The sequence below is a fragment of the Hemicordylus capensis genome, chromosome 4, assembly GCF_027244095.1.
Source record: "Hemicordylus capensis ecotype Gifberg chromosome 4, rHemCap1.1.pri, whole genome shotgun sequence".
Lineage (NCBI taxonomy): Eukaryota > Metazoa > Chordata > Lepidosauria > Squamata > Cordylidae > Hemicordylus > Hemicordylus capensis.
In genome coordinates, this window is record NC_069660.1 from 221,345,314 (window position 1) to 221,360,299 (window position 14,986).

At 44.3% G+C, this 14,986-nt stretch overlaps 1 protein-coding gene across 5 annotated transcripts in view; it reads left to right on the forward strand.

Annotated features, from left to right (window-relative positions):
- The window catches only part of CARMIL1 (capping protein regulator and myosin 1 linker 1), a 255,934-nt gene that overhangs the window by 202,709 nt on the left and 38,239 nt on the right, over positions 1 to 14,986 (forward strand). For 4 of the 5 annotated variants that reach the window (XM_053245618.1, XM_053245615.1, XM_053245619.1 and 1 more), the window contains one exon: positions 1,257 to 1,274. The exons of the other annotated variant lie outside the window; for it this stretch is intronic. In XM_053245618.1, coding sequence (XP_053101593.1) covers positions 1,257 to 1,274 — 18 coding nt within the window. The remainder of the gene's footprint in view (positions 1 to 1,256; positions 1,275 to 14,986) is intronic. 5 annotated transcript variants of the gene reach the window in all.

Below are 14,986 nucleotides of genomic sequence, written 5' to 3' on the forward strand. Positions count from 1 at the left end.
GTGGATCCCTCCCGCCCCTCTTCTTCAGAGAAGTGTGAGGAGGAGAGAAAATGTAAGCTGACACCCAGCCAGCAAGGGCCCAGGGACCTTCATTCCCTAATTCATCCCTTGCTCAATTGTAGCTACACCCCTAGTTGCAATTGATTTTGTCCATGCTACTACTGGAACTATCCATTTCCTTCCCTCTCCAACTTTATTTTTATTTTTTTATTCATTCATTTATTTATTTAACATATTTTTATACTGCCTAAAACTTACGCATCTGGGCTGTTTACAAGATTTAAAAAGTGAAACATTAATTAAAAAATAATAATTTAAAAGCAAGAAATTTAAAACACAATTTAAAATTTTAAAGCAATATTCTAAAAACAACATTCAAACAATCAAAACAATATCAGTTAAAAGCCTGGGTGAACAGATGTGTCTTTAAAGACTTTTTAAAAGTTGTTAGAGATAGGGAGGCTCTTATTTCACTAGGGAGCGCATTCCAAAGCCTCGGGGCAGCAACAGAGAAGGCCCATCCCTGAGTAGCCATCAGACAAATGCAAATGCAGACAGACCTCTCCTGATGATCTCAATGGGCAGTGGGGTTCATGACAAAGAAGACGTTCTCTTAAATATCCAGGGCCCAAGCTGTTTAGGGCTTTATAGGTTATGACCAACACCTTGTATTTTGCCCGGAAACATATCGGCAGCCAGTGTAACTCCTTCAGTAAGGGAGTAATATGGTCTCTCCTTTAGACCTGAATCTGGAAGTGGAGTAGGTGGCATTGTGTCTCTCCTTCATGCACAGATGCAGCTTGAGGTCAGGAACTAAGGCTGTAATTCTGTGCACACTTACCTGGGAATAAGCCCCACTGAATATATTGGGACTTCTGAGTAAGTGTGTAGGGTCCTGGCAACCCCAGATTTTTGCCTGGCTACAAAGCCCAGCCAGAATTTGTGAAGTCCTGAAGTGTGTGGTTCTACATATAACTGCATACTTCAGGGAATTGTAGCCCATTGTAAATAAAGTTTCTCTCTCACACATCTATATTCATGAGAGATAAAACTGTTCTCACTCTTTCTCAGCGTGAAAGGTTTGTGCCTTATTTTTTGCATATTTCTCTCTGCTTAGGCTTTCAGTACTTCTGCTTCAATTTTTTTACGCAAAATTTCAGCACTACTCCCTTCCCTATGCTTCTCTCTTAAAACTGCTCTTGCTTTATCTTCTGTCCATTCATATTCTTTTATCTTTCTCTTTTGGCTGCATGGAGACTCTCTGCTGTACAAGTGTAAGTATTTTTTTAAGCTCTGCTGTTTCTGCCCTACTTTGTTTTTCTTGCTCCATTTGCTTTTGTAATGCCTTCCTAATCTCTTGGGAGAATGTGGAATTGTCAGTCTGCAGCTACTAAAAGAAACAGACTACAATTTGGAGGCAAAGTTGGATTTTACAAGAAGTTGAGCTAGTATAATGTGGTGAATTTAAAATATCTCTCAGAAGACAAGAGGAAAATAAGCTGAATGATTGCATAAGACCAGTTAATGCCCAAGAAAATCTCCTGATTCAGTTTTGTATTATGCTAAGATCAATTTATTGAAATAAAAGCTTAAAAGGAGAAAAAGGTATGGTTTTTCTGTCATAGACATTGAACATGATTTTTTATTGTTGCAAAGAATTGTCTCTACTTGGCAAGTGCCAATCATGCTATATTTGGAGTGGGAGGAGGGGTGAGATCATATATGATCTGAATAAAAATGCATTCAACAAGTTTGTTTGGCTGGAGAACAAAACTCAAGAGAACTAGCAGCAGAAACATGGAAAGTATTTACTTCATTATGCTGAGCAGTGACATGTAAAGTATTTCCTAAAACCAAGGCTGAAGTTCTGTTTTAAAATGTAGCTTCCAACTGATGTGGATGGGGCTCGTTCCTGGGTCCGCTTAACCAATCAGTCAGACACAAGGATTGGGAATTATTAATTGAGGTTTATTGCTCTGCAGTCAGCAATAGGTAATCAATAGGCTCACGCTCTCAAACCGATTACAGTTTGGTTACAGGTGCATCTTACATTTATACAGACAATCTAAATGGTGCTGACACCCTAGACACAGTATATGTGGCAATAGTACGCATGCGAATGATTCGTTGTTCATCTGGTGATTACTCCTTATTTGGTGTTTTCTGGCCTGGGAAGCTAAGCTCTCTTAACAAATTTCATAGATACAATTTAGCTGGAGAGAGATAATGACGTCAATCATGAGAGGCAGTGATGTCCCTGAGCTGGGCCAGGTTACTCCAAGTTAAAATAAGGATTTCTAGGCAAAATGGAGTTGCTTTGGTTTTCTAAACACATCACAATTACAAAGCAATTTCAAGGAGGAATCCCTGTTTTCCCCTTGAGCAGAGGGAGAATCAATACTAGATTTATTGCTAGTTTTTCCTCAGTTACTCACTTCCTCTGGCAGTTCTACACTTCCATCTCTGTTCTTGACAGTTTGCATTTGCCACCCTGGTTTTGATTTAAGGAAAACCAACAAATAAAAGTACAATGGGAGGCATGTTTTATTGGGAGTGGAATACTGAAAAGGTGATACTTCTGTTCTTTAAAAAGAATAATGCAGTGCTCACTATAGGAACTTGAGCAGCATGCAGAATCATTTTACTAGAGTAGGATTATAACTTGGACACATGAAATAACCTTTTTTCCTCCCTTTCGAGCCTCATATACAGTGAAAAATGTTCTGCTTACATTTTGTGAAGAATTGGTTTGCATTGCTTGTAGCACCTATGCCTTTTGTGCTCTGCTTCCCATGCTCCTGAACCTAGTATGCATATTCTGAAAGCGCTGTTTATGAAAGAGTATATATGGATGTGTAGAGTGAAAGCTGATGTATATACACTGCCATGTGTGAAGACAACAATTTCCATGTGTATTCACTGTGCTGTATAAGCACTGCCACCCACCAATGGCAACCGTGGTGTTCTGGGTGAATATAAGATTTCTTTCCATCACTTTTCTGCTGAAAACTGATGGGCTATAAATGGTCTTCAATCAAATATAGCTTTTGGTATGCTAGTGCTGAGGGTATGTTGAAACGGGTAATGATCAGGGACAGGATGCACAGAGTGTATGTAGGGTTTTACAATCTGTATCTCGCTTATGTCTAAAATTTCTCTAATTTTTGTACTCTGGTGTACCTCAGATTAAAGTTCTCTGGTTAGCAGCATTTAGTGTTTTTAGCTTGTACTTTTTGTTTCAGGATTTGGTTACCCAGACAACAGAAACCCATTAGGAATGGATTTAATAAACTCTACTAAAGAAATAGACATCTAAAATACAATGAAAATTCTAATAAACAGCAATAAACATTCAGATTTTTAAGTTCAGAAACATTAATTTACCCACCATCCATTATTCATCTCTCTGTAGAAGGAAGTTTTGATGAGATTAAAGAAACTTCTAACTTTCTATCTGAAAAGCAGTCCCCTTTAGGGTAGAATTTCACATTACAATAAACACAGGACTAGGGCTCTGTGTTTGCCAGGAGTCGACACTGACTCGACGGCACGTTTTACCTTTTACTACAGAAACAGCAACTTCATGTTGAATGCCCCCTTGGTATTGTTTCGTAAAGTTTACCCATATCATGACACCATCATCCTGTGCATTTCTGCACTCCAGCTCCAACACAAATACATTTAACAACACATTAAAAAGGAAGTCATCCCCATGCTTACTAAACAGTTCTGCCTTTATAAAGCTACAAATTCACAAACTGGAGTAGGTGAATGAGTGTGTGCACTAATATAATTATGCCTAGTCTATGGTGTGGCCACATATAGAATGCTGCATGCAATTCTGGTCACCACAACTTCAAAAGGATATTACAGAGATGGAAAGGAGAGAAGTGTGCAGACAGATTGATTGAGCAGTCCTGCTTTAAAAGAAGATTAGGCAATTCATGGAGGACAAGTCTGTCAATAGAAACTAGTCATCATGAGGGTTGTATGCTGTCTCCAGGTTCAGCGGCAGTATGTAACTGACTACCATTTCTTTGGAAACACAGCTTTCATTTGCTGCTTGTCAGCTACCAGAGGCATTAGTTGGCCACTGTTGGGAAACAGGATGCTAACTAGATAGGCATTTGGTCTGATCCAGCAGGACTCTTGTGTTTGTGTGTCTACTCTTGAGGTGGACAGGAAAGTTACACCATGTACAATGCTGCCACTTGTTAATTTATTTTTTGGGTTTTTTTGCAAATGTGCTGCTGCTGTGAGGTACCTCGGAGCACTGTTCCCTTTAAGGCACGTGCACATGCTCACAAGATTTTGGATGTCTGCTCAGTTCATTTTAGATCCTGCTCAGGTTGAATCAGGAAGGCCCCACTTTGCATGCAGGTGCACGCATCAGCAATCAGAACAAAACTCATTCCACACAGAGATTTTTTTAAAAAAAATAGAGGGACCACTGCTTTGGATCTATACTATAGCTAATTTAAAGCTTCTGTTGTAATAATAGCATACATGATTTCAGATTGGCTCTTCAGTGTATTCCACAATAATTCTAAACTATACTCAGTAGGAATGCCAGATCTCTTCCCTATTATCTGTGTTTTGCCATAATTGGTGACAAGGTCATTCTAGTGATAGAATGCACTGTATCTTGTTCACACATGATGCATTGCTGGTCAGATTCCCATAATGTCACCTACACAAGATAAAACAAGAGCTGATCAGGGGCCTAGGGCACCTTTCTTATGAGGCAAGACTACAACACCTGGGGCTTTTTAGTTTAGAAAAAAAGACGACTGCGGGGAGACATGATAGAGGTCTATAAAATCATGCATGGCGTGGAGAAAGTGGAGAGAGAGAGATTCTTTTCCCTCTCACACAACACTAGAACCAGGGGTCACTCCATGAAATTGATTGCCAGGAGGTCTAGGACCAACAAACAGAAGTACTTTTTCACACAACGTGTGATCCACTTGTGGAACTCTCTGCCACAGGATGTGGTGACAGCCAACAACCTGGGTGGCTTTAAGAGGGGTTTGGATGACTTCATGGAGGAGAGGTCTATCAATGGCTACTAGTCAGAGGGCTGTGGGCCACCTCCAGCCTCAAAGGCAGGGTGCCTCTGAGTACCAGTTGTGGGGGAGTAATGGCAGGAGAGAGGGCACGCCCTCAACTCCTGTCTGTGGCTTCCAGTGGCATCTGTTGGGCCACTGTGCGAAATAGGATGCTGGACTAGATGGGCCTTGGGCCTGATCCAGCAGGGCTGTTCTTATGTTCTTATGACCCAGCCCCCATGCAAAGGGGGGGGGGGACATTGACATCTTTTATCAAATAAATGACATAATCATTTTTAAAAGGAAAGATGGTTAAAAAACATTGTTGATATAACAGAGGATTGTGTACTGTACCCCAGTTGGATCAGTATCTTTGGGCTGTATTGATCAAAAGCCAGAGCTTCTAAATTGTGTGTGTGTGTGTGTGTGTGTGTGTGTGTGCGCGCGTGCTGTGTGCACACAGATGTATTCATATTAATGGAGTTAAATACCATATCTTAAGATAAGCAAATGCTCAATACAGCCTTGCATTCTTCAAATAATATATTGTTTTTCTTTTATAAAGTGTGGGTTGTTTTTTACAAATTTAAAATAATTTATTTTAATTATTTTATGTTACTGTTTTTATTTCTGTTTTATGCTACTGTTTTAATTGTTTCATGTATTTTAATTTGTGTTAATTTTTAAATATTTTAAATTCAGTACACTGCCTAGAGATGTATATATCAGGCAGTAAAAAAATCATCATCATCCTATATTCTGCGACGATATCTGTAATAACAGCAACAACTTTGATAATAAAATTCAGCCATCCCAGGTCCTTGGGAAGGACTCGATGTCTGGATAAAACAAACCAGTCAATAACACCTGTCTGACTGTGTAAATAAATAAATAAATAAATAAATACAGTGCAGGAATAATAGACTGGACCCAGGCAGAGCTAGAGACGCTAGATAGTAAGACCAGGAAAATCATGACCATCAATCATGCTCTGCACCCCTGCAGTGATGTAGATAGGCTAGACCTCCCTCACAGCTCTGGTGGAAGAAGACTGCTGCAAGTCCATCAAACAGGAGAGGAGGAGAAAAGAGGCCTTGAAGAATATAGTAAGGACAGTGAAGAAGATGCACTTAAAATGGTCAATAACGCGAAACTATTCAACACCAATGAAACAAAGCAGGCCTACAAGAAAGAACAAGTCAAGAACCAAGCAGAAAAATGGAAAAATAAGCCACTGCATGGTCAATATTTGCACAATATAAGTGGAAAATCAGACATCACCAAGACCTGGCAATAGCTTAAGAATGGCAACTTGAAGAAAGAAACAGAGGGCTTAATACTGGCTGCACAAGAACAGGCACTAAGAACAAATGCAATAAGAGCAAAAGTCAAAAAATCCACCACAAACAGCAAGTGCCGCCTTTGTAAAGAAGCAGATGAAACAGTGGACCACCTAATCAGCTGTTGTAAAAAGATCGCATAGACTGACTACAAACAAAGGCATGACAAGGTAGAAGGGATGGTACACTGGAACATCTGCAAAAAATACAAGCTACCTGTAGCCAAAAATTGGTGGGACCATAAAATTGAAAAAGTTGTCGAAAATGAAGATGCAAAAATACTATGAGACTTCCGACTACAAACAGACAAATATCTGCCACACAATACACCAGATATAACTGTAGTTGAGAAGAAAGAAAAACAAGTGAAAATAATCGACATAGCAATACCAGGGGATAGCAGAAGAAGAAGAAAATAGAAAAAATCACAAAATACAAAGATCTACAAATTGAAATTGAAAGGCTGTTGCAGAAAAAGACCAAAATTACCCCTGTGGTAATTGGCACCATAGGTGCAATTCCAAAACAACTTGAAGAGCACCTCAACACTATGGGGCCACATAAATCACCATCAGCCAATTACAAAAAGCAACTTTACTGGGAACAGCCTATATTCTGTGACGATAGCTATAATAACAGCAACAACATTGATAATAAAATCCAGCCATCTCAGGTTCTTGGGAAGGACTCGCTGTCTGTATAAAACAAACCAGTCAATAACACCTGTCTGACTGTGTAAATAATAATAATGTGAGAATGCAAAGGCACAGTTTGAATACAGTACACTTTGTCTAAAGTGAAGCCCAGCTGGTTCAATTCTTGCGACATGAGTTGCTTCAACGTGGTCTCTGTCTTCTACACAAATGGGCTATGAGCCTGCACAGAGACCACGTCGGAATCTAACAAGCTGGATTTCTCTTGCTTTGGCGGAATCCCCACCCCCAGCCGCTATATGCGGCTGCGCCACTCCTCATCCCCTCAGTCTTTCTTCGTCTGCCCTTCAGAGAACATTGTGAGTCTTTCAGCTCAACAGTCTCTTGGATTAGGCCTATCCTGGTTGTGTTTTGTTCTCCTGTTTCTTTCTCTTTCTTCTTTATTTTTCAGTTCATGCAGTGGCGTTTCTTTTAAATTGTGTTTGTTTTCCTCGGTCTTCCACTTCTACCTCCGTTCCCGGCTGGGACAGAGCGTGTTGGCTGACCGGCCTTCAGCGTGCATGCCGGGGAACTTCAAGAAGTGCATTACTTGTGGAGCAAAGCTCCCTTCCCCAGACACACACTCAGAGTGCCTCCTGTGCTTAGGGGAGTCCCACGTAGTTGAGACCTGCTCACACTGCCCGAAGTTTACTAAGCAGGCGCATTGTAATAGGGCTTCTCAATTGCACGCAGCCCTGTGGGATTTGGCTCTCTGTTCTTCGGAAGCCCTACAACTAAAACTGTCCTTCGGAATGGCTGCCTCTGCTGGAAGGATCGAACCTTCGACCTCAGTGCCAGGATCGTCGGTCTCGGGCGCTTGGACGGCTTTGGCATCAGAGGAAAGGGCTTGCAGCTCCCCTCTTATCAGCCACAGGTAGCACGTTGGACTTGGCCAATTTCGTCAGAAGCACAGCCGAAAGCTAAGAAGGAACAGATCCAAGGTGAGTATCCGCTTGCCGGCAGATCAGGAGCAACCTCCTCCTCCAAAGAGGAAAGCGTCGGGCGCTTCCTCAGCCTCAGCCCAAAAGAAGGCTAGAACTGTCCAGCAGGACCAGCCACAAAGGCCTATGAGGTAGATGCAGCCTGTTTCTCCCGAACCGTCAGAAAGAAGCCTTTGATGCGGCTATAGCAGGGGATCAGGACTGCGATTCTACAGGAGAGGATGTGTAGTCCTCCCCCAGATTTGATGAACACTCTTTGTGGCTGCCTCGCCGCTGGTCCCCTCCGTGTCGATATCAAGAAGATCGTCCCCTGTCGTACCATCAGGGTGTTTTGTGGGGTTGTTGGGATCGGTACCGCACTTTGAACTATCGCTCCCCCTTGGTGGACCCGGAGCATACGAATAACTCTTGTGTCCTGACTTCAGTTCGTACGACCGATACCAATCAGACAACATGTCGGACTATGCAGGATACATCAGATCCCGCTATGGGTCACGCTGTCCGGAGGACTGCGCTTATGGCCAGTCCTCGGTTCCTAGGCCGATGAGGCCCCTTCCCCACTCGCCGGGTTGCCCACATTCCCATTCTCCACATCATTCCCTCGGGATCGAGATGATTGTGAAGCACTGCCTTTATCCGCATCGATGGAGCACTGCGAGTTGGTTTCTGTCTCAGAGCCTGGTTTCCCCCCAGACCCAGCCCCTGCGACCCAGGGGTTGGCTATTCCTTTGCAACCCACCTCGGACAGTGAAGACAGCTCCCCAGATTCAGAGGATGTTTCCCTGCGATCGTCGCCCCTCGATATCCACTCGGATTCAAAGCCAGTCTCCCCTTCAGAGGACCTGAAACTCTATACAGCCTATGTGACTTGTATGGCTTCCGCATTGGGAGTGAACTTGGGTAACCCACAAGAGGGTGAATTGGACCCTCTGTTTAGCCTAATTGACTCTGCCGTTTTAACCCTGCACTATTGAAAGTGGAGAAAACACATTGGGGAAAACCTAATACCCTTTCCCAACCCAATCGGCGGCTTGAAAACTTCTACAGGGTGCAGTTTCAGGAGGACATGGCCTTTTTGAAGAGTCATCCGATCTCCAACTCTATTATGGTGGAGGCCTCTCTGCAGCAATATTGGGGTCATAGTCAATCCGCCCCGGGTGATAAAGAAGGCAAGAAGCTTGACTCCTTTGTGAGAAGACTTTATTCTGCTGCAGCCTTACACTCCAGAGTGGCCAATTATCAGGCCTACAATGCCCGATATAACCACTTATTGTGGGAGAAAGTGGGTCCCTTCTTGGATTTTCTTCCCCAGGACAAATGGGACGCTGCAAAGTCTTTTCTTCGGGAGGCTGTTCAAGTGTCCAAACAGGAACTTTACTCTGCCTGTCACTCAGTGGAGTGTGCAGCTAAGGTCATGGCCACATCTGTGGCACTGAGACGTCACGCTTGGCTTCAGTCTTCAGGCCTGCATTTTGAGGTCCGTGCCACAGTGGAGGACTTGCCCTTTGAGGGCTCAAACCTGTTCTCGGAGCAGACAGATGATATGCTTCAGAAGGTGCAAAAATTACGGAACACAGCACGTTCCATGTCGTACAGTTCTCAGTCGCCTAAGCCACAGAAGGCTCCCACATAGTCGCCTCATCAGGCTCAGAAGTCCCAGGTGTACTGTCATCTGTCCTCGGAATGGTCCTTTTGAGCCAACAAGTTCTCCACCAAATTCAAATTGGGCAGTCAGCCCGGTAAGCAGACTTTCCAGAAGCCTCGTGCAAGTGTCCTGCCTAAGAAACAATGACTTGGGGCACTTTGGGACTCGCCTGAGTCCCTTCGCAGTGAGTTGGGACAAGGTAACCACGGATCAGTGGGTCCTGACAGTGGTACACATGGGCTATGCCCTAGAATTTCAAGGACTGCATCTGATATCCGGAACTGTGGTGACCCCTCGCACACCAGAATTGGATCAGGAGGTCACCCCTCTTCTAGAGAAGGATGCGATAGAGGCCATGTCGAATCCTGGCAGCCTGGGGTTCTATTCCCGATATTTCCTGGTTCCAAAATCAGACGGGGGTCAGCGCCCTATCTTAGACTTAAGGGCTCTGAACCAGCATCTAATTTACAAGCGATTCTGAATGCTATCGGTACCGAACATCATGGCCGTCCTCCACAGGGACCTGTGGATGGTCTCGTTAAAGCTAAAGGATGCGTATTATCATGTGTCCATAACGCCTCAACATTAGCACTTCCTTAAGTTTCAGATAGGGGAATCACCTATCAATTCAAGGCGTTGCCATTTAGCCTCACCACCTTGCCTCGCGTATTCATAAAGTGTTGGGCCACGTGGCATCCAGCATTTATGTTCTGTCTCACACACGTCTTCGGATACAAGTCATTCAGAGGTGGTTTTTGGACATGTTTGATCCTCTTCAAGATCCAAGTCATCTCCAGCATTCGCCCCCTCCTTGGGTGAGGGTGATAGCTCGGTGGTGGATGAGTGTCTGGCACCTAAGCGTTGATGCCTCTTTCCAGGTGCCCCCTCACTCCCAAGTAGTTACAACGGATGCGTCAGAGCTTGGTTCAGGAGCCCACCTGGACAGCCTTCGTCTGAGTGGGCACTGGTCTCCAGAAGAAAGGAGCCATCACATCAATTATTTGGAGCTGTTGGCAATTTTCAATGCGCTCAAAGGGTTTCTGCCCCTGTTGCAAGGAAGGTCAATTTTGATTCAGACCGACAATATAACCGCGAAAGCCTATCTGAACTGCCAGGGTGGTACCTCCTTGAGGGCCATCTGTCGCTGGCTCTGGACCTGTGGTATTGGTTCCTGGACAACGGGGTGTCGCCACAGACGGCGCATATTCAAGGTGTCATGAATGTTCAGGCCGACGCTCTGAGCAGACTGACCGTGGTCTCCCACGAGTGGATGCAGCATTGGGATGTTTTGAGGGACATCTTTGCAGACTGGGGAGTTCCAGCTCTGGACATGTTTGCCTTGCAGGGCAATACTCAGTGCCCCTTGTATTGCTCCAGGGGAGATTGGGTGAAGAGTCTGTGGAGGATGCTTTCGTTCGGTCCTGGACGGGCTTGCTCCTGTATATTTATTTATTTATTATTAAAACTTTTATACCGTCCTCCAAAAGGCTCAAGGTTTACATTAAAACACCATTAAAATCTGTTAATAATTAAAACAAAAATTATAAAGCATAAAACAATGATTAACAATTAAAAATATCATAAAACAACAATTAAATAATCAGAACAATTTAAAAACAAGTTTTAAAAAGCTGAGAAAGCCTGGTTGAAGAGATGTGTTTTCAGGTGTTTTCTGAAAATTGCCAGAGATGGGGAGGATTGTATCTCAGCAGGGAGCGCATTCCACAATCTCGGGGCAGCAGCCGAGAAGGCCCGTCTCTGTGTAGCCACCAAACAAGTTGGTGGCAACTGGAGATGGACCTCCTCAAGTGACCTCAATGGCCGGTGGGACTCATAGCGAAGAAGACGTTCTCTTAAATACCCAGGGCCTAAGCCGTTTAGGGCTTTATAAGTTATAACTAGCACTTTGTATTTTGCCCGGAAACCTATTGGCAGCCAGTGTAACTCCATCAACAAAGGAGTAATGTGGTCTCTCCGAGATGACCCAGAGACCAACCTGGCTGCCGCATTCTGAACCAACTGAAGTTTCCGGACTATGTACAAAGGCAGCCCCACGTAGAGCGCATTACAGAAGTCCAGTCTGGAGGTTGCCAACAAATGTACCACTGTTTTGAGGTCATTGATCTCGAGAAACAGGCGCAGCTGGCGTATCAGCCGGAGCTGATAGAAAGCACCCCTGGCCACCGCCTCAACCTGAGAAACCAAGGAGAGACGTTGATCCAGAAGTACTCCCAGACTACGAACCTGTTCCTTTTGGGGAAGTGTGACCCCATCTAGAACAGGCAGATCAATATCGTCTCTAGAGTTCCGACCCTGCACAATAAATACCTCCGTCTTATCTGGATGCAGCTTCAGTTTATTCTCCCTCATCCAGCCCATTACTGCTTCCAGGCAGGCATTTAGAGAGGATATGCCAACTCCTGAAGAAGTTGACATGGAGAAGTAGATCTGGGTGTCATCAGCATACTGGTAACACCCAGCTCCAAATCCCCTGATGATCTTTCCCAGCAGTTTCATGTAGATGTTAAAAAGCATTGGAGAGAGTATGGAGCCTTGAGGAACACCATACTTAAGCTCAGATTTTGAAGAGCAACAATCTCCAATCGACGGAATCTGTCCGAGAGGTAGGAGCGGAACCACTGTAAAACAGTGCCTCCCACCCCCAACCCCCTCAGACGTTCCAGAAGGATACTATGGTCGATAGTATCGAAAGCCGCCAAGAGATCCAAGAGGACCAACAGAGTCACACTTCCTCTGTCAATTGCCAATTGGAGATCATCCATTAGGCCGACCAAGGCAGTATATGTTTCCCCCATTCCCTCTCATTCCCAAGGTCCTGAACAAATTGAGAATGGATCAGGCCAGGGCTATCCTGATCGCCCTATGGTGGCCTAGGAGGCCCTGGTTTCCCGCTCTGATGAGCATGGCACTGGACTGGAGGAATCTCCCTGTTCAGACAGACCTGTTGTCACAGGAACAGGGACAAGCGTTACACCCAGACGTTCGGTCCCTCCACTTGACTGCATGGCAGGTCCTCCTGACTTCCCCTTTAGATTACAAGAGGTGTTGGTGGCGGCTAGGAAGCCATCCACACAGAGGTTCTATGACCACAAGTGGACACGATTCAGGTCCTTTGCTGACCTGCACAGGTTTGATGTGGATAATCCGTCCATACAAGACATTTGTAACTATCTTCTTTCTCTTAAAGAGTCTGGGTTGAAGCTCGCTTCCATTAAGGTATATTTGTCTGCCATTGTGGCACATTCTCTCTCGGACCGGGCCTCTTGGTTCAAAGAACTGGTAGTTAAAAGTTTTCTAAAGGGTCTGACACACTTGTATCCAGATGACCCTGTTATGGCCCCGGCCTGGGATGGGATCTGTCTGTAGTTCTGGCTGGGCTTCTCAGGCCACCCTTTGAGCCTCTGGCTTCTATTGACCCTCGTCTATTGATTTGGAAGGTTGCCTTTTTGGTGGCAGTTATCTCTGCCAGGAGGGTTAGTGAGTTGTGGGCCCTGCGGGCTGATCAACTGTACCTGCAGTTCCATAAGGACAAGGTTGTACTCAGGACGGATGTCAGGTTCCTTCCTAAAGTGGTGTCCATGTTTCACTGTTCATCCCCACTCACTCTACCTGTGTTATTCCAAATCCTTCATCAGATGCAGAGAGGCAGTTACACCATTTCGATGTGCGTAGGGCTCTGTCCTTTTACGTGCAGAGATCTGCTGAATGGAGGAAGTGTCCCTCCTTGTTTATCCTGTATGATGGGCCTTGAATTAGACTTCAGGTGTTGGCCCAGTCCATGTCCAGGTGGATAGTTTCCACTATTGAGTTGTGTTACCAGTTGGCACATAAGCAGTTGCCTTCTACTGTAAAGGCTCATGCTGTTAGGTCTGTTGCGGTCTCTGTGGCCTTTGATCGAGCTGTCCTGTTGGACGCTATTTGTCAGGCAGCTACTTGGGCTTCACACCATTCATTTATGCAGTATTATGCTCATGATGTTAGAGCATGTAATGATGCTGTATTTGGCAGGGGTGTCCTGCAGTCCATTTTCAGTTAGTATGTTTGTCCTGGAATACGTAAAGATATTCCTGGTTGCATACCTATTGCATCTGTTTTTCCTCCTCCTTGGGTGCTTGCTTGTTATGTGCCCATTTGTGTAGAAGACAGAGACCACGTTGAAGAACTACAAGTTACTCACCTGTAACGTTGGTTCTTCTAGTGGTCATCTGTACTTCTGCACGCCCTCCCGTCCTCCCCACTTGGGTCGCTGAAGCTTGACTCTGTGACTGAGGGGATGAGGAGTGGTGCAGCTGTATATAGCGGCAGGAGGTGGGATTACCGCCCAAAGCAGGAGAAATAGAGCTTGTTAGATTCCGATGTGGTCTCTGCGCAGGCGCATAGCCCATTTGTGTAGAAGTACAGATGACCACTAGAAGAACCAACATTACAGGTGAGTAACCTGTAGTTCTTTCGCCTATGCCTAATATTTAGTTAAAATAATTTTTATAAGACTTACTGGCAGTGCTTAATAAACTGATTGGCAGTAGGAGCATGGATCTTTTTGGTCATTTGGGGGTTCCATTTCCTTGGCATTCTCCTGGTGATGTTGACAGCTGTAAAGTCTCTAACAAACACTGAGGTCCTTCCGCATGGTGCTACATGAAAAGATTATGCAAGCAGAAGGTCATCTCCTGGGGCTGTTTTTGAGCTGTTTTTAAGATTAACCCAACTGGAGGGCAGATTTGTATATGCAAGAGGAGAACCCATAGCTATTAAATGCAATTTTTAAAAAGGAAAAAAATTAGGATAAACTTGTGGGCTCATTGATTAATCTGGTGTCTTAATCTGTATATTCAAGCTTTGCTTCACACCTATGAAGGTTCTATCATTTGTCTGAAAATGAGAGATCCTCATGAAACTCCCCTAGAAGTTTGAATTCCAAAACCTGGAGCTTTAAGCAAAGCAGTAGATAGTAAACTTGTAGGGGAGTTAAAGCTGTAGCCTCTTATAATGGTTTGCCAGGCAGTGTGCAGAGTTTCATGTTCAAGGTTTACCATTATCACAAGGCATTTCAGTACTTTTTGTTATTTATTCAGTTTGTAGTGGGAAATCTGTGTTAGTGTGTTCCCTCTTTAAATCACTTGAGTTGTCCAACTGAAATGTATCAGGGATGATGTCTGAAAATAGAAAGCACTACTCAAAGGTACTTTTGACTATAAATAATAGGTCTGAGCATAGCCCAACATGTTTGATTCTGATAGGACATTTGCCAAAGTGACTGCGACAGTGTTGGGAGGGCTTATGTTGCCCCCCCCCCATG